General features: G+C 39.7%; 1 protein-coding gene and 1 long non-coding RNA gene across 5 annotated transcripts in view; both read left to right on the top strand.

Annotated features, from left to right (window-relative positions):
* The first annotated feature begins 5,394 nt into the window (after positions 1-5,394).
* Positions 5,395-11,869, top strand: LOC144455930 (uncharacterized). The gene is made up of 2 exons (XR_013484809.1): positions 5,395-6,182; positions 8,072-11,869. It is a non-coding gene; the product is annotated as an uncharacterized LOC144455930 (long non-coding RNA).
* Positions 11,870-20,579: 8,710 nt separating this feature from the next.
* The window catches only part of SAMHD1 (SAM and HD domain containing deoxynucleoside triphosphate triphosphohydrolase 1), a 55,377-nt gene continuing 51,955 nt past the window's right edge, over positions 20,580-24,001 (top strand). For 2 of the 4 annotated variants that reach the window (XR_002326884.2, XM_020998817.2), the window contains exon 1: positions 20,584-20,876. Coding sequence is in view for 3 of the 4 variants with exons in the window: in XM_020998817.2 (XP_020854476.1) it covers positions 20,663-20,876 (214 nt within the window). In the remaining variant the exon portion in view is untranslated. Of the gene's footprint in view, positions 20,877-24,001 lie in introns of all 4 variants that reach the window. The other 2 variants (XM_020998818.2, XM_020998819.2) reach the window with 2 other exon arrangements.

Here is a 24,001-nt window from a genome sequence, read left to right on the forward strand (position 1 = left end):
TTTTTCCTTCATGTATTTAGATGCTAAGACATTTGGAACATAGAAATTTAATATTGATATTGGCTTGTCTTCGGTTCTTTTCAGCACAATCTAGTTTCTCTTTGTATGTTATGAATGTTTGTTTTTGCTTTGTCTGGTAATGTGGTTACAACTCCTGCTCCTTTTGGATTCACCTTATGCACAGTAAATTTTATTCCAGCCTTAATCTTTATTCTGTGGATGTCTTTGCTTTTTAGGCATGTTTCTTGTAAGCAACAGATTGTGGAGTTTTGTTTTCTTATCCAATTGTCATTGTTTTCCATTTTGTCAGACTGTTTAATTTATTCACATATAAGATTATGAGTTAGGTGTGTATTTTCCTCTGTTAGTCTCTGATATTGGGTATTTTTTGAATGAAGATATATTGTTTCTCTTGCTTAGTAAAAATTTTTTCTTCAGTTATTTGTGCTTTAAGGCTATCTATTCACCTCACCATTAAGTGCTCACTCCCTTTTTCCCTACTTTTGGAATTTTGCTTAATTTATTAATTCCTTTTTCTTTCTTCCTTTTATCTTACTATCCCATAAGGTCTTTCAGTTTTGGACGACTCTATCAGAAAGGCAAATAAAAGGGAAAATATAGAATTGAACAAACTGCAGGAAAAACTGGAGCTAAAGCTTATGGTATCTTCTAAATAGGAGTGTTAAATTGCTATTGTTGTTGTTTGTCCTTTGCTCTCAAAGAGGACCATGACATCAGGGAAGTGATGCCATGCCATGCAATGAATTGGATTTAAGTGAGGGAGGGCTGTGCAAAGTCACCAGGACTATTAAATAAACACATATCAAAGGAAGGTGCCCTAGCCATACCAGACGTCAAACTCTATGATAAAGGGGCAATCATCAAAACTATCTGTTACTGGCTAAGAAATAGAGTAGTACGTAGATTAGGTACACAATACTCAGAATTAAATGACCATAGTAACCTAGTGTTTGATAAACCCAAAGCCCCCAGCTTTTGGGACAAGAACTGACTATTTAACAAAAACTGCTGGGAAAACTGGAAAAAAGTATGGCAAGAATTAGCTACAGATCAATATTGTACACCAAATACCAAAATAAGATAAAAATGGGTACATGATTTAAACATAAAGAATAATACCAGAAGCAAATTAAGAGAGTAAGGGACAGTTCACCTGTCAGATCTATGGAGAAGGGAAGAATTTATGACCAAGCAAGAGAAAGAGAGCATTAGTAGATATAAAATGGATAATTTTGATTAAATTAAATTTAAAAGGTTTTACACAAACAAAACCAATGCAACCCCATTAGAAAGAAGGCAGAAAGTTGGGAAACAATTTTCAGCAAGTGTCTCTGATGAAGGCCTCATTTCCCAAAATGAGTCAATTTTTTTTTTGTATAGAGAGAAATTTTATTAGAAGTACAAATTTGCCTTAACATATCAGAGACATTTAGGAAATATTTTGTTGATTGATTTTATTTAGTCACCAATGTAGCCTCATACTTAGGAAGCCACTTAAAAGACACCCAGAACAGAGAGGACTACGGGGAAGTCCCTGATTGGAACACACAACTGTGCACCCCAAAGAGTCATTCTGTGATAATTCTAAGCACCATTCTGTTAGGGGAAGACAGGACCCACATCCCTAGATGAATGTTCTGCAGAACCCACAGTTATCTTAAGAGTACATTACCACCTGCCTTCCTCTCTATAAACTCCAAGTGGGAAAAATAAATTGGTTACACAAAGTACATTTCCATGACAGAAGTAACTAGCACCTGGGAAAACTGCATCTCCTTCAAATGTGAAGCATCAGAGAAGTGACAGAGTATGAAGGTAGTGAAATGGACAGTCCAGGCTTGAGACCTGAGGGAAAAAGGCTGCATGTTGCTAGCTGTTACAGGCTTTGAATTATTCAGATCAAACTCCTAGAACAATTCTACATCCCTTTCACTTAACTCCTGTAGACTATCTCAGCCTACTAGAGGGCATATCCCCAGGCAGTTTTCTTTCTGCCCAGGATCCAGCTCCCCCATTGTCCAGGCTGACTAAGCAGACTCCTGGGGCATTCTGCATTTGCATCAGATGCCCCAGGTGAAGGGGGGAGAGGAAAGAGAAGTAGGTTCATGATGAATAAGCCTTCAATCAAGCAGCAACAGAGCTCTGGGAATAGCAATGTGGTCAGACCCAGGGTCCAAGGGAGGCTGCTGGGAAGCATCATCTCTAGACCAACTACCTCTAACTTGGGTTCGGTTACTACATCTGACACATACTATGTGACTCTGGGTAAGTCTCAACCTCTCAGGTTCCCAGGCAACTCTCAAAATTTACCATTAGTTGTCGGGAAGTTGTTGACGTGAATCAGTGGAGGACATTTCCACACTCAGTCAAATTTATGAGAGTTCGAGTCATTCCCCAATTGATAAATGGTCAAAGAATATGAACAGGCAGTTTTCAGATGAAGAAATAAAAGCTATAGTCATATAAAAATGCTCTAAATCACTATTGATTAGAGAAATGCAAATTAAAAAAACTCTGAGGTACCACATCATACCTATCAGATTGGCTAACATGACAAAACAGGAAAATGATAAATATTGGAGAAGATGTGGGAAAATTGGAACACTAATGCATTGTTGGTGGAGTTGTGAATTGATCCAATCATTCTGGAGAGCAATTCGGAACTATGCCCAAAAGGCTATAAAATTGTGCATACCCTTTGACTCAGCAATACCACTTCCAGGTCTATATCCCAAAGAGATCATAAAAATGGGAAAAGGACCCACATGTACAAAAATATTTATAGCAGCTGTTTTTGTTGTAGCAAAGAATTGGAAATTGAGGGGATGCCCATCAATTGGGGAATGGCTGAACAAGTTGTGGTATATGAATGTAACAGAATACTATTGTGGCATAAGAAATGACGAGCAGGTGGATTTCAGAAAAATCTGGAAAGATTTACATGAACTGATGCTAAGAGAAGTGAGCAGAACCAGGAGAACATCAGAGTAACAGCAACATTGTATGATGATCAACTATGAATAACTTAGCTGCTATAAGAGTTGCTATAAATATTTTTGTACATGTGAGGCGTTTTCCCATTTTTATGATCTCTTTAGAGTACAGACCTAGAAATAGGTCTGCTACTTGTAATTGACATTATGTTTTCTTTCTAGTGTGGAACCCTGCACAGACTTCTAAATGAGGTCCTTAAGCACTCAGAAGATTCTGGCCTAATTCTCTCTCCACAACAAAAATGAAGGCGATAAAAAATGTCCATCATTCAGAATATAACATGCAGCTTGATGGCCAGTTCATAGAGTTGGCCCATCACTCCGTAAATCTTAGATATATAATTCCTGAAGTGGTCCTTTTTATGTTTCTCTTGAGTCTTGTATTTGAAAGTCAAATTTTCTATTCAGCTCTGGTATTTTCATCAAGAACACTTGAAAGTTCTCTATTTCGTTGAATATCCATTTTTTCCCCTGAAGAATTATACTCAGTTTTTCTGGATAGGTGATTCTTGGTTGTAATCTAGCTCCTTTGTCCCTCAGAGCCTTCTGATCCTTTAATGTAGAAGCTGCTAAGTCTTGTGTTATCCTGACTGTGGCTCCATGATACTTGAATTGTTTATTTCTGGCTGCTTACAATATTTTCTCCTTGATCTGGGAGCTCTGGAATTTGGCTTTAATATTCCTGGGAGTTTTCATTTTGGGATTGCTTTCAAGAAGTGATGGGTGAATTTTTTTTATTATTATTTAAGTTCAAGAACAGTTTATGGAGAAATTGAAGGTATTAGAATTGGCAAAGAAGAAACAGATGATATGATGATATACTTAGAGAATCCTAGAGAATCAAGTAAAAAACTACTTGAAATAATAACTTTAGCAAAGTTGCAGAATATAAAATAAACCCATATAAATCATTGGGATTTCTATATATTACCAAAAAAGCCCAGCAGCAAGAGATAGAAAGAGAAATTTCATTTAAAGTTACTGTAGGCATTATAAAATATTTAGGAGTCTACCTGCTGAAACAAACCTAGGAACTGTTGATAATCATTTAAGATCAATTGAGCCCCAATAAGGGCCAAAAACCTGAATTAATATTTTCTCTCTGAGTGAACTAAAAACACCCCTTCCTGTGTCAGCAAATTCCAGGACCAGATGGAACTGACCAGCATTCTTCCTGTTATTAATGACACTTTTCCTTATCTTGGTGTCCTGTGGACATATGTTATGTAGGGGAAAGAGATATCCTGGATCTGTAATTTCAATTGACACTTTGACATTCTCCTATTTTATTGTATTTACAACCTATTCAACCAAGAAACTTCCTTTCCCATGCTATATGTTAAAAAACATATGGAGGCTGTGTTTTTTTCAGTAACACAGACATCCTGAGCCAGGGTTTAAATGTCCTCCAAAAATTGCTTGAGTCAATCAGAGTTAAAGCTCTGATTCCATGTACATGCACTACTTAAGGGAATAAGGAAATAAAACAATATGAATTTACTTATCACCTAGCTTGTTGTCTCTTTAACTACCTTTCAGGTCGACAGTAATGGTGTCCTGACTCAGATTAGAACTGAAGGAATGGGAGAAAACTCCAGCCCACCCCGGCAACGCTTTAGTGGCTCAGGTGCCTCAGGATTCGTTTTTTCCTGGAGTCCTAATCTTGATGGGGTCGGGATAAGTTTCTCCTGTTTCCAGCTTCCATGGACCTCCCACTAGTTTGGTTGAAGTCCAAAAGAAATTCCCTTTAAGTTAGCTCTAGGGTTGGGGATCAAGTCGAGGTTCAGAAACTCCGGCTACTGTACCAGGGCAGGGGGAGGAGGAAGGAGACAGGGACAGGGAGACGAGAGCCTCTCATCTGTATCTGCTCTTGAAGGGGTTGATCCTGATTTGTGAGCCTTAGTCCAGGGCCCACAATGAAGAGCATGATGAGATGAAGTTTTGTGGGGTAGTCTAAGAAAACATTAAAGGGTGGCCAAAGTTATACATCCAACCAAAGGTGGTAACTGGGTTTCTCCTTAGATCAACAGCACTGCTTCCCTTTATGGAAATGAAGCATTGGAAGTTTGATAAGTTCTATCTGCACATTTTAGCTCTTATGAAATCCTTGTGGTTAAAGCCTTCGTGCTAAAGAATTCTTTCATCACTTTTCTAACTTCTACTTTGCTTCTAGTTTCTTTGAATATGCATCCAACTTGTAAGCTGCCTGCTTTAGAGCTGTTACTTGCTCCTTAATTAAAGTAATCTGATCCAGATAAGGCTGAAGTGCTGCATATTTCTAGTTTAATCCTTTAGATTTCTACTTGTGTATACTGCAATATCTTTCATTTCTAGATACATTAAGTTAGTCGATTTATTCATATTTTCCAGAAGTTGCAGAAGCCACCACTTCACTGGTTCCTGTCAGCTTGCCAGTTAGGTATGTGTTCATTGTGGAAAACATGTCCTGGCACAGACCCGTGATGTCTGCGTTTGTTGGGCTTCATGGCCTCCTCAACCATCTTCACCATGGTATTGTCTAGGCCTGGCCAGCTTAGACCTACAGTGAAAAGTTAGATACAGCTAAAGACTTCTTAGCAGATTCTGGAGGTTTTGAGATTAATCATTAAGAAATTGGGAAGTTGTTCATTTTGGGACTGTTGGAGAAAAGTTCTGAGACTGGGGGTAATTCCAGGAACTCACCCTCTGCTAAAACACCTCCTCCCAATCCTGATTCCTCAGCATTCCCCACTCCCTCTTCAGAGATAAGCATCTCAAGTAGGGGATTGTAAAAGAGAAGAGAATGCTGGAGAATTGTAGGAAAAACTTAAATCAGCCTTCCCCATCTGGCAAAAGGAGGAGAGGGATAGCTATCACAGACTAGCAGTGGCCCAAATGTCCCTGTGCCCATGAGCATCTTGCAGCTCACCCTTCTAAGCAAGGCCTGGGAGTAACATCTAGGTTCAGTACATTCTACCCACCCTGCCCCAGCAGCTGCAAACAGCACCAGCCTCAGTAAATTATGCAGCTGTGGGGAGGGCAGAAGTGGACAGGTCAGAACTGTGATGAGATTCCATCTGCCCTGCCACCAAGAATTATCGCCACTGGGAAGGCCCTGGGATCAGCCGCTCAAACGCCTGGAAGGCGTGGCAATAGCATTATGAGGTGAGAAGCCAACTTCTACTCTTGGTAAGCCCCATACTTCTCTGTTCCAGTTTTGGAATTTATGGAAAGTTATTTTATCTCTGTATACCCTGTTTCCAGATTTGTAAAAGGAAAAGTAATAATGATTGTAAAGTGCTTCCAACAACTGGCATATGTTAGACAACATTATTATTATCTCTCTAATTTAATGTAATTGTTCCATACCTGATAACTTTGAAATTGTTTTTAAATATCATGAGTAATAAGATCAATAATTTCTATATGTGATAATCTGGAAATGCAACTGATGTTATCTGAAGTTTATTGTTTGTGTTATTACTATGTTTCCAAATTGTATTTCTAAAACTCTCTTAGATTGTAAAATTTGAGAGATCATTGTGAGGTAGAAATGGCACATATGGATTAGTCTTTTAAAAGGATGTGATAAAATTGGATAATTTGAAAACTGTGAACATTTAATGAGATATATATGATTGTAAGCAGGTAATTAACTGGTTCTGTTTCAAGTTTTAAATACCTGATAATCGCTTATGGTATGGTTATATTTCTGAGATTTTTTATATGGTGTAATCTGGTAAACAAATTGTATCAGCTATGTTGTTGAAAAAGCAATTTCTCTTATAATCTAGAGATATTAGATCAAGACTTAATACCCCTCCAAAAAATAAATAAATAAGAAATAGGGGAGAATGAATGGGTTAGAATAAACTTCCAAGTTTTATTTACCCTTTAAGAGGAAGTTTCACCTAAAATTCTTATCAAATCTGTGTAAAAGTTTCCTGTGTTGTGGAATTCCTGAGTAAAAGAGAATCCTTGAGATATGTTAATTTGGAGATTTATGGACTACCACATTCACTGTCTATGTGAGATTCCAGAATGTAATAGTTTTTCCCAATTTCCAGTGATATATTTAAAGACAAAGGAAAAAAAATACTGAGTAAATTTTTAAAGGCTTGATAATATTTGTTATTGTGATAAGGCTAATTTAATTGGGTATATTCTTCATGCATTATAAAAACTGAATTTTTTCTCCATTACAAACACCTTTTTGACTAAGGAACTTTGTGATATCTAGGAATTCTGTAATAACTAGGAATTTAGTTTGTTTTAGTACTTTCGGAATTTATGTTACTTAAGGATATTTTACACCAACTTAGTTTAATGAATTCCAATTTTAAAGGTTTATTTTTATTTTTTAAGGTAGAAAAGAGAGATATCTATTATTTTAAAAGTTTCCAATTAATGTTATTCATAAAAGTTTAGTGATTATTCTTCTTAACATCAGGATAAATTTTAAACTGTTTTTAAAAAGGGAAATACTTTTAGAAGAAATGTCTTGTTTAATTTTTTTTTGAAGGCCTACTAAATTTTCATTTACAAGATAATTTGTTGCTAAATTATTGTAATGAGCTGTAAAGCAGAAGAGATCTTCCTGTTTTGATCTGAATCTGTAGTCATTCCATGGCCTAAGCAAGAGTTAAATTAGTGTTAGAACTTATATGTATACGATTCAAATCCTGAAGTGTCTCATTCTTCCAGAATGAGTATAATTAGAGAGAATAAACAAGCTTGTGAACAAGGACATAAATCCATCAACTTGTGAGGTTAAAGTTAGTAACCTCTTTGTTTTGTTTAAGGAATAGGATTCCAGTGTAGTTATGTTAGTGAAGAGTAGTAACTTATGAGCTCTTTTGTGTTAACGTAATGGGAAATTTAATATTATTTTTAATCTGGAATTAGAACATGTGAAGAAATTTATACAGCCTTCTAAAGACTCACCTTAAGATGTTCCCATCGTTTAAAGGAATTAGACCAATCTCTTACTGTTACCCATGTGAGAATAAATTCTTGTAACTAGGGTATGTGATTTTATGGGACAGCAATTTACTATTGTTTTGATCTTTGATTACCAGGATAATTGTCTGAGTTGTCATAAAGCCAGTAGTAGAATGGCATGTGCTGCAGGCTGAGAACTGATAAAAAGGTGGATGTCTGTGCCTGGGAAGAGTTTTGAGGATGACCTTGGACACAGCCTAGGTAGGATCTTCCTGACTCTATTTCCAAATTGTGCTATTTCCTTTCTGAAAAGGAAAAATTCGCCACTTAATTAATCCTAAGCCCTGCTTTTAACATCCAGTGACTACATGATTGGCTATCAGATATGACTCATGCCTTGAATCAAATAGAGCTAAGGAAGTTCTTTCCTTCTGATATGATATATGACCTTGTCCCTCTGGAACAACTCTGAGTTACCATAATAGGATGCAAGTATGAATAGCTTACAATTTTAACTTACATTCATGGCCAAATAATAATAATATAGGGATAACACCCTCCGAAGGAGGAACTGTTTGGACAAAGTAATAAGACAAAGATGTAATGTGATAGATGTCTAATTATATAGGTAGCAAATTTTGAGAAAAGCAACTGATTCCTCTAAGAATTATATACAGATGTATATGATTGGCTTCCAAAACGCATCTGTCATGGAAATCCAAGCTTTAAGCGTGTTTTGGTAAGAATATCTCAAATTTAGATTTTTCACCAAACATTGTATAGGATAGTGGTGAGATTATTTCTCCTTTATTAAAGTATCTGGTAATTTTAAAAGGCAGGAGAGCTCATTTTATGGTTGGATTTTAAACGATTCTTATACCAGGTACAGGATGTAGGTAAGAACAGAAGCAGCAGATGATATCAAAAATGGAGAACCAAATTTTAGTGATTGTACTAATTTATACTAAAACGGAATTATCTGGGAACTTCTAAATCTAAACCAGAGAAGCGGAGCTCCCTTTTTGAACTGCCTATGAATTAAATCTATTGTACGTGAGCAAGGAACTTAATGTTAGTTAACATTGGTAATAATGATTGTATTGATTTGTATGGTTCGTGTCTAAGGTTTTCTTGGTTATCCTAGTGACATGTAAATCTCCCTTCTCAAAACTAGTCTATTGTGAACACTCTAAGTAATTTAATCTGTATCTAACTTGATGTAATTATGCAATTTTGTGAATGAAGAGAAAACTTTGTTGTATTGTTTGAACCTAGCCCTACGTGGGAAAACTGAACCATCTCTATGTGCCTTTAACTAAAGATTTATGTTATGCTATTTTCTCTCAATTATCAACTCATACATCTTCTAAGAGCCCCTATCAGGTCTACTATGTGATTACTCCCATAGCTGCCAACTTCTGGATTCAGACTCCAGGATCATCTCTTTCCATCCCCTGAGGAAGAGGAAGGCTTTTTTTTCCCCCTACACCTTTCTTGGTCTACAGGTGAAGCCTTAGGCTTACCTTTGACCAAAAGGAGGAAATGATAATCATCTAAGATCAATTGAGCCCCAATAAGAGCCAAAAACCTGAATTAATATTTTCTCTCTGAGTGAACTAAAAACACCCCTTCCTGTGTCAGCAAATTCCAGGACCAGATGGAACTGACCAGCATTCTTCCTGTTATTACTGACACTTTTCCTTATCTTGGTGTCCTGTGGACATATGTTATGTAGGGGAAAGAGATATCCTGGATCTGTAATTTCAATTGACACTTTGACATTCTCCTATTTTATTGTATTTACAACCTATTCAACCAAGAAACTTCCTTTCCCATGCTATATGTTAAAAAAATGTATGGAGGCTGTGTTTTTTTCAGTAACACAGACATCCTGAGCCAGGGTTTAAATGTCCTCCAAAAATTGCTTGAGTCAATCAGAGTTAAAGCTCTGATTCCATGTACATGTGCTACTTAAGGGAATAAGGAAATAAAACAATATGAATTTACTTATCACCTAGCTTGTTGTCTCTTTAACCAACTTTCAAGTCAACACTATATGAACACAATTACAAAACACTTTTCCACACAAATAAAGTCAGATCTAAATAACTGGAAAAACATCAGTTGCTCATGGGTAGGCCAAGTTAATATAATAAAAATGACAATTATTCAGTGCTATACCAATCAAACTACCAAAAAATTATTTTATAGAACTAGAAAAAATAATAAGATTCATCTGGAAGAACAAAAGGTCCAGAATATCAAGGAAACTAATAAAAAGAAATGCTAGGGAAAGTGACCTAGCTATTCCAAATCTTAAATTGTATTATAAAGCAGCAATCATCAAAATTACTTGGTACTGGCCAAGGAAAAGAGTGGTGGATCAGTGAATAGGTTAGGTATACAAAACACAGCAGTCAATGACTATAGTAATCTACTGTTTGATAAACCCAAAGACTCCAGCTTCTGGGATAAGAACTCACTTTTTGACAAAAACTGCTGGAAAAACTGGAAAAGAGTATGACAGAAACTAGGCATAGACCAAAATCTTACACCATATACCAAAATAAAGTCAAAATGGGTAGATGATTTAGGTATGAAGGCTGATACTATAAGCAAATTGAAAGATCAAGAAATAGTTTACCTGTCAGATTTATGGAGAACAGAAGAATTTATGACTAAACAAGGGATAGAGAACATTATGAAATGCAAAATGGATAATTACTTTAAATTGAAAAGGTTTTGCACAAACAAAGCCAATGCAACCAAGATTAGGAGGGAAGCAAAAAACTGGGAAAGAATTTTTACAAATAGTATTTCTGATGAGGGCCTCATTTCTAAAATATATAGAGAACTAAGTCAAATTTATAAGAATACAAGTCATTCCCCAATTGATAAATGGTCAAAGGATATGAACAAGCAATTCTCAGATAAAGAAATTAAAGCTATCTATAGTCATATGACAAAATGCTCTAAATCACTATTGATTGGAGAAATGCAAATCAAAACAACTTTGAGTTACCACATCACACCTATCAGATTGGCCAATGTGACAACATAGGAAAATGATAAATGTTGGAGAAGATGTGGGAAAACTGGAACATTAATTCATTGTTGGTGGAGTTGTGAACTGATCCAACCATTTTGGAGAGCAATTTGGAACTATGTCCAAAGGGCTATATAAACTTGTGCATACACTTTGACCCAGCAAATAGCACTTCTAGGGCTATGTCCCAAAGAGATCATAAAAATGGAAAAAGGACCCACATATACAAAAATATTTATAGCAGCTCTATTTGTGGCAAGGAATTGGAAACTGAGGGGATGCCCATCAATTGGGGAATGGCTGAACAAGGTGTGGTATATGAATGTAATGGAATACTATTGTGTTATAAGAAATGATGAGCAGGCTGACTTCAGAAAAACCTGGAAAGACTTGTATGGTCTGATCCTGAGTGAAGCAAGCAGAACCAAAAGAACACTGTACACAATAACAGCCACATTGTTCAATGACTAACTTTGATAGTGAATGGAATGTGGTGAAGACCTCAACTCATAAAATACACGATGTTACACTTGGCCTCTTGCCCAACTGTAAAAACAAATGGTTGTCCATCAAACAAGGACAAAAGGCACAGGATGACCACATCTGCAAGGGGCCCTGAAGGGGGAACAGGAATTGACAAGAGTCTGCAGAATTCGAACATTGCAAGATAACCACATGTGCTTGTCCTATACTTTGTCACTGTCACCTGTCACCAGGAAGATTTATAGTGTGTAGATTGTACCCTCAAGGCTTGTAACTATGGGCTAAGAGGAAGGGGGGTTAGGGAGGGGAACTTCGGTGTGGTCTGACACTGAAATGCTTTCAGAGTGAAGCCGCCCTTTTTCTCCAAATCGTAATAAAAATTCCTTTCTGCTTTCTACTTTGAGAAGCCTCTGAGTTTAATTTGGAAAATGAGGATACCTATCCCACACAATAGACTTTGCTCTTCTTAGCAATGCAAGGATCTAAGATATCTCCAAAAGTCTCATGATGGAAAATGCTATCTACATCCAGAGAAAAAACTGTGGAGCTAGAATGCAGATCAAAGCATGCTATTTGCTCTTTTTTTTTCCTTCTTTTTTGTTTTGTTTCCTCTTTCTGGTGGTTCCTCCTATTGGTTCTAATTCTTCTTTACAACATGACCAATGTGAAAATATGTTTAATAGGAATGTATATCAGATTGCACGCTGTCTTGGAGAAGGAAGTGGGGAGGGAGGGGGAAAAATTTAAAACTCAAAATCTTATGGAAGTGAATGTTGAAAACTAAAAATAAATTAATAAAAAAAAATTTTTTAAAGCATAAAAAAAAGATAAGGGGAAACAGACTGTAGGACTCTCTCAAGTTACAGGATGAGCTACAGAATGAGCTGCACCCCCACCCCCCCCCAGGAGAGGCCTTACAAAGTACTGGAAAAACAACCCTTAATATCCTCTTTAACCCCTAGGGTTTATATCTGCATCCAAACCTAATGTCTTCTCAGTTCATTTATCCATCTCTAAACTTCAAAGAAATGCACACACACACACACACACACACACACACAACACACACACACAACACACTCTCACTCTTAGGCAGCTCAAGTGTTAGGAGGGAAGAAGAAATGAGAAACCAAAAACAAAGCTGGAATTGTCCTTTGACAAAAAAAGAAAATGAGGCATGCCCAGAGAATGGAAGTAAATGCCCCAAGGTCACACAAGTTGGTGGCTATTACAAGAACTAGGGTCTTCTAGTTCTAGTCCTAAGAGTAATCAAATCAATACCAACCTTGCTTCTGAGATGGGATAATCAACCAACCCCCATATGGCTCCCTGGGAACCCAAATCAAAGTACTCTTCCCAGGCCATTACTCTCAGGTGATGTAGTCTCCTCCAATCAGAATGTGAGCTCCAAGAGGGCAAGGACTATTTCTCTTTTGTATTCCCATTCCCAAAGCTCAGCAAAAGAGAGCCCCCATGTGAATCACCAAAACATGTTTGTTTTTAACTCACTTATATTGTCCCATTGTATTCCCTGTGATTAATAAATGCTTTTTATTTATTTATTCGTTCTGACCCTTTCCACAGCTTTTTCCAACTCACCTAACAACAATAATAATCTTCCTTTTCCATTGGTGTTTCAAAGGGCTAGTCTAGTGAATAGCCCAAGGAAGCAGGTGGGTACAGACTGGGCCCTCCGGCAGTGCTTCTGGTGGCCTCCAGACTTTTCCCATTCCCTCAAGTGTCTCTAGAGCTTTTTTGAGTCTTCCAGAGTCTCAGGGTATTTTGGACTGGTCTCAGCCAGATGCAGTTTGCTAACTAAAAAGAGCTTGAAACGTATCGACTAGCCCTGAAGTATATTGGCCAAGATTGTCTTATTCTCTTAGAGCAGTGATATTTTGCTGAAGAAATGGTGCTGGGGCTGGCAGCAACAACAGGATTCAGATAGCAACTTTGGAGGCAGTAGCGGTGAAAAACATCTTTGTTCCAACCAGGAAACAACAGAATACTGAACTGCAGAATCTGGAACAGGAAAAAGAGCCACAATAAGAAGAAACGAACCCCAAAGTTGCTATTCGGTGGAATTACTAGTCACATGGAATGTGCAACAAGTTTGAGGTCTTTCCCTATTGGGGCTAGGGCTTCAACCTTAAGATGGTACAGTAAGTGTGTACTAATGTACTTCCTGTAGGAAGTGAAACTGACTGGAGGAATGGACTCTTTAAGCAGCCCTGAATTCATCTCCTAAACCTTAAACCTGACCTAAACCCAGTGTGGCATTTAGATTATAATCGTATGAGTTCCTAGGGAAAATGCAGTCTCATTCATCAAAGGGCAAAGTTTCCTGCTCTTCCCAAGCAGTAGGTCCTTCTCCCTGCTTTCTCAAGGTCAGCACATAGCTCACAGTCTGCCTCTCTCTTCCAGCACCCCTAACCTTATTATAGTAGGAAACTTCAATTTACATGTTGATGTCCCCTCAACTACCCTTGCTTCTCAATTCATCAATTTCCTCAACTTCCATGAACTTCAACTCAGCCACACACAAAGATGGTGATGTCATTTGTGGATTGTTGGAAGCAGAGAAGATTTAGGGAAATCAATAGCTAGGTTCAGGTACAGCTGTCCCCAGACTAGATCAAGCTTCACACCCCTCCTAGCCCTCTGTCCTGGTCATTTTCTTGCTAACTGCCCGAAGCCACCATAGCCTATTCTCCCTAGCTCCACTTCTACCTCTTGTCCTGGGAACTGTAATCACATCAATACTACTATTGCTTCTTGAAAAGAGAGTATCACTTCACCTTCCTCTGGGTCTGCTCACCTTCCGTATGCTTTCCCAAGCCAAAATTCCCTTCCCTGGCTATCACTCCCTTCTACATGCAGTCTCCTCCCCATTCGAATGTAAGCTCCTTGAAGGGACTGTCTGGATTTCATATTCGTATCCCCTGGACTTAATGGAGAGTTTGGCACATAGTAAATGTTTCTAATTTATTCACTCAACTATTGAAGGGCAGTCATGCAGAAAAGTCATTAGTTTTGTTCAGCTTGGTTCCTGAGGGAAGAACTAGGAATAATATGTGAATGGGATGTCCCAGTGAAGACTTCTCAGAGTAATTGAGGTTTGGGATAAGGCTGAGTGGGATGAGGGAAAACTTCTTAGAAGAATAAATAGAAATTGTATTAGACTCAAGGCAGAGCAGCCTGACAGGCCCAAGTTTCAGTTTACTAGAAATCATCTGATTTATGGGAATTCAACCCCAAGTACCTCCCACTATGCCATTGTTGAGTAGTTACAGTTTGCCAAGCCTGAAACTCCTGAAGAAGCCGTGCCCCCCCCCCCATATTTTGTTGATACACCTGTTGCTATATTTCGGTCATGGTGACCTGGCTACAGTGTCTACCTTGACTGCACATCTTTAATTGCTTCTTTGGTATTACTTCAGCAAACTAAGAAATATAGATATGTATATTGTGTTCATTGTTTTGTTTTCAATTCCTATGGACATTGAGAATGTGAGGCAAACATTGGCCAGTTGGTGGGAGGGGGATTTGCCCATTAGGGCTATTTAATCAGGTCCTTTGCTCCTGTAGTCTGTTTCCTTTCATCAGAGCATTCTGGTGGAGGGACACCCAAATCTCGAGGTTTGAAATAATAATAATAAATTAACTTTCTGTTTCTCCTTGGATACCTCTGTGTGTTCTTTAATTTGAGTGGCATCCCACACAGTTTGGTGCATTGGCCGGGAAATAAGCCTCTTAGGAGTTGACCCTCTCTAAGGGCTGAGAGCAGGCGCCCAGAAGCCATTTTCTGGGTGGCTCTCAGACTTAGAGATCGGTCTCCCTCCTGGGCGGCAGACGTCCTGAAGAGAGGAGCTCGGAGGAACAGAAACCACCCCTGGGAAAAAGAAAGAAGAAAAAAAAAAAAAGGAAAGCTCTGGTACAGCGGTGCAAGTGTAAAACTCCCACTGGTAGAGAGAGCAGTCACGTAAGTTATACATGTTTAATCTGAGGACGTGCCAGAACTTGTGGGTCTTCCTTGGAGAGACTCCAACAGGTGAGCGCTCAGGTGACTGAGGGAAGGGTGCGAACCCTCCGGGAGGGCCTAAGGTGAGCTCCTGAGAAAATTTGTAGATCAATGACCTGGGAGAGTCTGGCAACAGACTTTCAGATAAATTTTAACCCAGCACAACAGAGCAGAAGGAAGGTATACCAAGAAAATAATCCCTTAGGGAATAAGCTTTAGAATTGTAATGAACCACCAAAATATAAAGGGAAAGAGAAAAGAAAATGGTTAAATATGATTTGAGGATTTTACAGCAATTTTCTATGTTTGTGTTTGTCTGTGTGTATGATTGAGCATTTGTGTGTGTAATCTGATCCTTTGCAGTCAGGCAGCCACTTTGTTTCTCCCCCCCACTCCCCTCCTCCCTGGTAACAGCAGCCTTAGAGGGGTAGGGTGATGTGAGAGGGAGAGCAGGAGAGAAAAATCAGATCAAAGGGAGGCAGGCTAAATAAGTCTTTAACCATTCCCTGCCTTACCTAAAAGAGAAAAGTTTTTTGTGTACCAGAATACAAACAAAAGGTATTTTATGGGCAGCTGGTAGCTGTGCCAAGTGCTTGTTTGGGTTCGGTAGCTGCCAAGAAAATGAAATGTAATGTTCAGAATTTATTACATTGTAAATTGGGAAAATGTAAGGATCTGCAAATTGGTAAACTTCTGCATTGTTATGTCAAGTGGCTTTTCATAATTTGAATGTTATTAAAGTAAATTGAAAGAAACTAAAGAATAGTGGGGGGAAAATTGTGTAAGGAATTGTTCAGAATGCATAGTAAAGTTGTAAAAGCCATTTGGCAAGAGAGAGGGGAGGGAGAGATTCAATTATCTCCCTTCAGAAATGTAAAAAGAAAGCTGTGTAGTGTTCAATTAATTATCAAGCTCCAGAGGTGTCTATCTGAAGGGAAAGCAAAAAGAAGTAGTTAGAACACTGGCCCAGTACATTTTAAGCTGACCTGAGATGTTACAATAGGTGATTCCAAACTGTTTGTAAAACTTTTGCAAGAAAATATGGACATGAATGGGGAACTGAAATATTGAAGAAATATATGAATTTGTGGATACTATCTCTTTATAAAGGGCCAAGGGTATAGAGCATATATTGTTATCCGGCATTAAGAAATTTATTAACTATGTGGCCCCAAGAAAGTTTTATTTACTTTGGTTTACTGTTTAGTGAGGGGATGGTGGTAGAATTCATTCCCAGAGATATTATTAATTGGTTTTGGTTCTCAAGCACGGTATTGTTGTATTTCTAAAATTTTCCTTTATTGTATAATTTGGTAGGCAACTGTATCATCTGTGTTGTCAAAAAAGCAATTTGTTTATATAAGTAAAATGTTGTTAGATTCCTTCTTAAGGCTAAGAACCGGGTTTGTTGGGGGATGCGTAGTATGAGCCAGGCTCTTAAGGCACGGGCTAGTGGTCGTAGGGAGTCTAGGCTTTGAAGTATCTTGATTGGGAATGGCATTGAGGTAGAAGCAGGATTCTGGATGTAGTCTGGGGCTATCAGACCAGTAAAAGACAATGATGGGTTAGCATAAAAAAAAGAGAGAGAGAGAGAGAAGCCAGTCTATGGGAGTGGCCCCAGGAGACTGTTGGACCTAGTGAACGGGTCTAGGAAGAAAGAAAGATTTTTTTTTTATAGGGTCTGTTTTCAATTGTATTAGTTATGTTGCTGGAAGGGCAATTTCTTTTATAATCTGGAATGTTAAATTAATTGTGAAAATAGAGAAAAGAGAAAAAGGTATGAATTTGGCTGTTGGGGCATTCTGAATTTAGTTAAAATTGTTTTGTTATCATTTATGAAATTTGTGAGATTGTTAACTAAATTATTTGGGGTTATTGTTTTAATGCTAAAACCTAAGAGGGTTAATTAATTATTGTATGTGGAAAAGAAAGGGAATGTGGCACCAATATCAGCCCTCTCTGGGGTAGGTGGCAATTCCCCTTATTATGCAGTTCCTAAACAATGAACTTAGCTTGTTGAGAAGTTGCAAGTTTATGTATAATAGATAGAAATGATTTCTAATGATTGGCTTTTGTACAGGACAAGTTTAAACTTGAGAAGGAAAGATGTAAAGTGAGATTTCTTATGTGAGTCTTGGTAAATTTTTGTTGTTTATTGCAACTCTATGGAAGCAAAATTAATTGTATCTGGCTTTAAGCTGTGATTAGTGAGACTTGTTGTTCGAGGTAAAAGGGTCTTGGGACTACAACTAATTTTGTTTTGAGTTTGAATTTGGATATAGTTGTCTGCAGTTAAATCAGTGTCTGAGAGAAATGCCAGGGAATGTGATTCTGTACTGGTAACAGGTGGAGGTAAATGTGACTTATCTGGGAAAAGGCTGAGGGGACGATCTTAGCCTCAATCTAGGATGGGATCCTTCTGACTCAGTTTCCCCATTGTGTTCCTTTGGAAAGGAGTGTTTCCCACCTGACTATTCCTGAGTCTGGCTATGAGGAAAAACAGGTACTGCATGATTGGAGAACTGTGACTCTATCTGAATTTAAACAAAGCTTAGGATGTTTTATCCTGTCATATTTGACACATCACCAGTCCCTGCTCTTTTTCCTTCTATAGTAGGTTTCTATGATCAAGTAGTCAGTATAAGATGTGAGCTCTTTTGTGTTATCTTACTGAGAAATCTAATAATATTTTTATCTAGAACTAGAACATGTGCAGAAATTTGTACAAAATGCTTGGGACTCACTTTGAGATGTTCCCTTTGTTTAAAAGTGTTCTAAGGGCAGTAGTATCTTTTTTCTTTCCTGTAATCAATTTCTTACTGTTACCAATGTGAGACTTTATTACAACACCTTTTAACCAAGGAATTTTGTGATATTTAGGGATTCTGTGATAACTAGGAATTCAGTTACTTGACAATACTCTGGAATTTGTGTTACTTAAGGACTTTTATACCAACTTAGTAAGGTTGTGAACAAGTGGAAATGCATGCAAGCTATTTAGGCCTCACTTTGGAGATGTTCCTTAGGAAGTGGTTATGGAACATCTTAGATTATTATAGAACTGGGACTACTGTTCCTGTGTGTGTTCCCTTTTGAGTCAGGGTCCTTTAATTCTTGATAATGGTATGGAGACAATTAGTGGCTTGTGAGAATGTTATTTTGTTATTTGGATAACATCATATTGGTCTAAAGTTTTGTTACAATTAATAATGTTAAAAGCAGAATGGCTTGTGGTTTATTTTGTAAATGCTATCAAAGAAACATGGCATGACTAAAAGTTTAAGATCTTATATGTACTGTGTTAAAAATTGATATGTATGTACTGGAGCCTGTTATTAATCCATCAGTGAAATCTCATCCCCCTGGTGAGGAGATTAATAATGGATTAATGTAAAGTATAAGATACTGGGTTCTGATGTGAATTTCTTAAATATGACAATTGGCCATGATTCCAATTTTGAGTTTGTAAAAATGATCAGGGTTATAAGGATTAGAAATTGTAATTTAAAATTGTGTTAAGATCACTTTTGTAGGAGAATGGATAGAAAGCTGGTTCCTACAAGAAGACAAGAAGAAGAAGGTGCTGAGATGCTGTACTGGAGATGGCTGGAACAAATACCAAGGATCAGAGGACTTCACTGATGCTGTTTTGTGCCAGACAGCTGTATAAGAAAAGACTTTTTGAATCTTAAAGGGACTTTTCATTGTTGTTTTCTTTTGGGTTTCTGTATCTATATCTATAAAGGGACTGCCCCTTTGATTTGTCAATGCTTAGATCAACCGTTCCTGCATTTACTTAAAGGGGTGACGGTTAGAGAGTGAAGAAAAAAGAGCTGAGAAGAGTTTGAATGACTGTAAAATTTGAGGGGAATTATTGTCTTACTCTTGGTGTGTCTCCCTTGTATGTAAGATTCCTTGTCCACTCTGGTTAAGATGGAAGGGAAAGGAGAAATCAAGCTGATGGTTCTGAAGAGTCAGGGTTGGGTGCCAGTTTGAGACCACCCTGATGGTTGTTAAGATTTAATGGCTAGCTGTGAGGAGTCTTCAGAGAGTATGAGAGAAGAGTAGGGATTGAATGGGATGTCCCAGTGAAGACTCCTCAGCGTAATTATGGTTTGGCATAAGGCTGAGTGGGATAAGGGAAAACTTCTTAGAAGAATAAATAGAAATTGTATTAGACTCAAGGCAGAGCAGCCTGACAGGCCCAAGTTTCAGTTTACTAGAAATCATCTGATTTATGGGAATTCAACCCCAAGTACCCCGCCCCCATGGCATTGTTAAGTAGTTACAGTTTGCCAAGCCTGAAACTCCTGAAGAAGCCGTGCCCCCCCCCCCCATATTTTGTTGATACACCTGTTGCTATATTTCGGTCATGGTGACCTGGCTACAGTGTCTACCTTGACCACACATCTTTAATTGCTTCTTTGGTATTACTTCAGCAAACTAAGAAATATACAGATATGTATATTGTGTTCATTGTTTTGTTTTCAGTTCCTATGGACATTGAGAATGTGAGCCAAACATTGGCCAGTTGGTGGGAGGGGGATTTGCCCATTAGGGCTATTTAATCAGGTCCTTTGCTCCTGTAGTCTGTTTCCTTTCATCAGAGCATTCTGGTGGAGGGACACCCAAATCTCGAGGTTTGAAATAATAATAATAAATTAACTTTCTGTTTCTCCTTGGATACCTCTGTGTGTTCTTTAAAATGAGTGGCATCCCACACAGGTGGAAGTTGCAATATGGCAAATGGAAGGTTCTAATATAAGTAAAAACTGATTAACATACTGGTACCCCAAAGTAGAACAGGCTGCCTCAATGGGTGTGTGCGGGGGTGCATGCCTTGGCGAGTAGTGAATTGCTCCTCTCAGGAGGTCTCCTGCAAAAGCTAGATGAAGTTGTAAAGGAGATTTCTGCCTACATTTGGTCCGGCCCGGAGGGCTCTGAGATTCTGCAACTACAGAAGACTCAAAGGCACCGCACTTTTTCCGGGGTCGCTGCGAAAACAGCAGCGGTGCCAGTCATTGTGCAATCTCCCTCCGGGCGGGTGGGGCGCTCTCCCCCTCCGGCCTTCGAGGGAGGTGAGGGGCGTGGCCGGCCCTGCCGGAGCCGCAGTGCGCCTGCGCGGCCAGCACCGCACCGGGCTCCTGGGACTCAGCGGGTGGCGGCCGCTGAGTAAAGGCCATGAGGAAGCTCGAGAGGAAGCTCGAGATGCCCCCAAAACGTGCCCGCAGCAGGACTCCTAGCCCCCAGTCGCAGCACGGTGCGGTGCTGGCCGAGTCAGCAAGCGCGGAGCCCGAGGACGACGCGGATCCTCAGAACAGGAGTCCCGAGCGGCCGTGCGCCTTCCTCAGCAGCCACGGCTTCAGCAACCCGGCGCTGCTCAGCCGCTTCCGAGGTAGCGGGCGAGGATGGGGTGCTGGGGTGCTGCGCCCAGCCCCGGGAGTCTGTCCGCCTAGTCCTCCGGCTCCCCACCACCCCTCCAGGGGCGCTTCCTTCCCCAAAGCCCCATCAACTACCGCACCCACCCACCCCAGAGACTGCCCCCTGTGACCATCCCCCTGGGACTACCCTATCACTTGGCCAGCCAACCCTCCCAACCACCTGCTCCGCAGGGAATTCCCCACCCCCCGCCTTACTTCTCTGCCCCTCCCCATGAGCCCCCCCAGGGACCTCCACGGCTACCCCTAGTGACCTGGTCAGCCGCCCCCCCCAAAACACACACACCTCATCCTACCCTGCGCCTGTTTCCCCAGTGACTCCCACGACCTGTTTTTGGGAGACCCCCAGGAGCCCTCCCACTCACGGTGACTATCCCCCTCTGACGCCCTCCGGCCCCCATGACTTGGTCAGTGACTCCCCACTACTTGTTACTTGGCTCCATCAGCACCCGCACTGACCCTTCGCTTCATCCTGATCCATCATCCACTTAGATCACCATCCCTTCGTTTAACTCCATAGCGGGAGCCCTTAACAAGATCCCCTGTCCTACTCTTTGGGACCTTCCCTTGTGGCCTGTCCCCTGACCAGTGCCCGCAGTGCCAGAACTGAGTGGGCGGAAGCCCCCTGCGGAGGGAGGGGGCTACTTTACATTAGGGTGGGAGATTGGATAAGGGAGAGGGATTTGAAGCTGGGAAGCCTTCTGAAGTTGGTAAGTAGACTAAAAAGCATCCAAAAAGGGAGTGGCGAGTGGGGGGCGCGCTGTGCATAGTAAACTATTAATGTTTATTGAAGCAAACCAGAATGTACTAATAAGAGTTGGTGGTGGTGTTGGGGTCACCGAGGTAAATTGGCTGAGAGTGTGTTCCAAGGCACAGGTGAACCTCTGGGGATGGGGCCAACTTAGTGACGTAATTAATTATTAGTCCTAGAGAAGGATTGGGATTGTGACAAATTGTTATTGCCAAGCTTGCACAAAGCTATTCCCTCCTAAGCTTCTGAAAGGTGGGAATCGAGTCATTTGCCTTATTGGTAAATAATAAATGGTGATGAATTTTATGGCTAGGAGGACTTATTTACAGCCTGAGCATCTACTCTTTGACTCTGGCTGGGCCTGTTATTTGCAGAGACTCATAACGCTGACGAAATTGCTTGGAAAGAAAAAACAGTGGGTTCCACCCCCTATCGTTTGTTCTGCAGAGCACCAAGCTGGTGTCTTTGCTGTTGTGGTTATCTAGCAGTCTACGGCTATGCCACATTATAAGAAGTTGTACTTTAATGGGTGTTTGTTTCTCCTTGCTCCGTAGTTTCCATTCATCGCATAGACTTTTTTTTTTTAAACTTTTGAGATACCCTGTTTTCCCTCTATCTTTATAGCTTTGGTCTCACCCAGAGCCACACTCAGGCACCTCTTGTAACAGTCTTGTCTGAAATATGCAGGCTAAGTTCGGTGTCTTGTCTTTTGAATTAAGTTCCTTGTCAAGCTTTGCAGTCTACTTGGTTTTTTGAAGTTGGATATAAAAGCGTAGCACCCATTTTCAGCTACCAGAAGAGGAAGTTGGTGTTGGCTGGTTATGATTTGCAGCTCTAATCTTTGCATGGCCAAGAAAGAGCGCTTCCTGTGGTGGGGCCCTAAAAATAACTTGGGGGGGGGCTGGGGAAGGGGGAAAAGGAAAACCAACTCAACCCAAATCTTCAGTTCCTTGCTCTCTCAAATCTTTTTGTAGGGGCTAGGGAACTCTGAGAGCTGTTACAGCTGTGGGACTCTGGGGTTGGTTCTCTTATTCTAGTTTTCCCTAGTTCCTCCCCTGAGTGGCCCTCCATCCCCAGTTAAAAACAAATGGTGCTTGCAATGAATGAGATACCAGTTTTCTGGCATGTTGGTCTGTAGACTGAATTCATGTTTCCAGACCATAGGGTGTCCTTGATACTTATCCCAATATGTTCTCTAAATACTGATAATGGAAATGAATAACAGAGTATGTAACCCATTGCTTGGTAGAATTTAATGTAAATATTCTTTATGGATATCCTATCAGAGAAATATTTGTTGATTTGAAGTGCATAAATTGCTATATACATGGTATATACATGATAGGTGTTATTACTTGTGCTGGCCACTGTGCTAGAGGAGATAAACGTTTAGGTAAGACGCATCCCCTGCCTCAGAGATCTTATTGGTATTGTAAGAGGGTAAGACAGCAACACAGATAATGTAATACACAGTGTTACTGGATAAATATATTAGAGAGATACGTGATGAGTTTTGAGGGCACAGGTCCTTACCTCCACACCTGCGGGGTGAGAGGAAAGGAGAAAGTTCTGTCACCTCACTCAGGGAAACTGTTTTAGTCTTGTGAGTTATTATAAAATGTCTAATGAATGAATGAATTTTCACTTCAAGGAAGTAAAGCTCCATCTCTCTGTACTCTCTCTTGACGACCACATCCATTCTAGTGGCTTTGTTTAGTAATGTGGATGACTCAGATCTTAGTACTATGTCTTACCATCACCCTAAGCACCAAGCTTGCCTTTCCACATGTTTGCTTCTCACCTTTACCTAGATGTTCCCAAGCCATTTCAAACTCCACTTGTGTAAAACATCATCTTCCCTCCAGAATCTGACCAACCAGCCTTCTGATGCCCCTGTTGGTGCTAACCATTCTTCCGGGCATGAAACTTCAGTTAGTCCTAAGTCAGGTCTTTGCCACTACTAGTATCTCAGTATCTCCCATCCTCTCTCTTCCTCACTCCATTGTTACTTGCCATTTTAGTTAGCACTTAATTACTTATTTCTTATACTACTGTAATAACCCCCTGTCTGGCCTCCTTTAAATTGGCAAAATCAACTGCTGCCTTCAGGATAAGGAAGCTACCATGACTACCTTGGTATAAACAATAGCTCTGAAAAAGCAAGCTCTTTCAAGTTGTAATGAAGGCTATCTTAGGAAAAAATGATTTTACATATTTTCCTCTCAGGGAGGTGGAGGACTTAAATATAGACATGTAACACAAATGCAGAAAAATTTGTGAACTGGTTGACATCACCTGTTACTTCTGATTATTACTGAACATGCTTAGAAT

Source organism: Phascolarctos cinereus, unplaced genomic scaffold (genome assembly GCF_003287225.1).
Source record: "Phascolarctos cinereus isolate Bilbo 61053 unplaced genomic scaffold, phaCin_HiC Scaffold_2;HRSCAF=192, whole genome shotgun sequence".
Classification (NCBI taxonomy): domain Eukaryota; kingdom Metazoa; phylum Chordata; class Mammalia; order Diprotodontia; family Phascolarctidae; genus Phascolarctos; species Phascolarctos cinereus.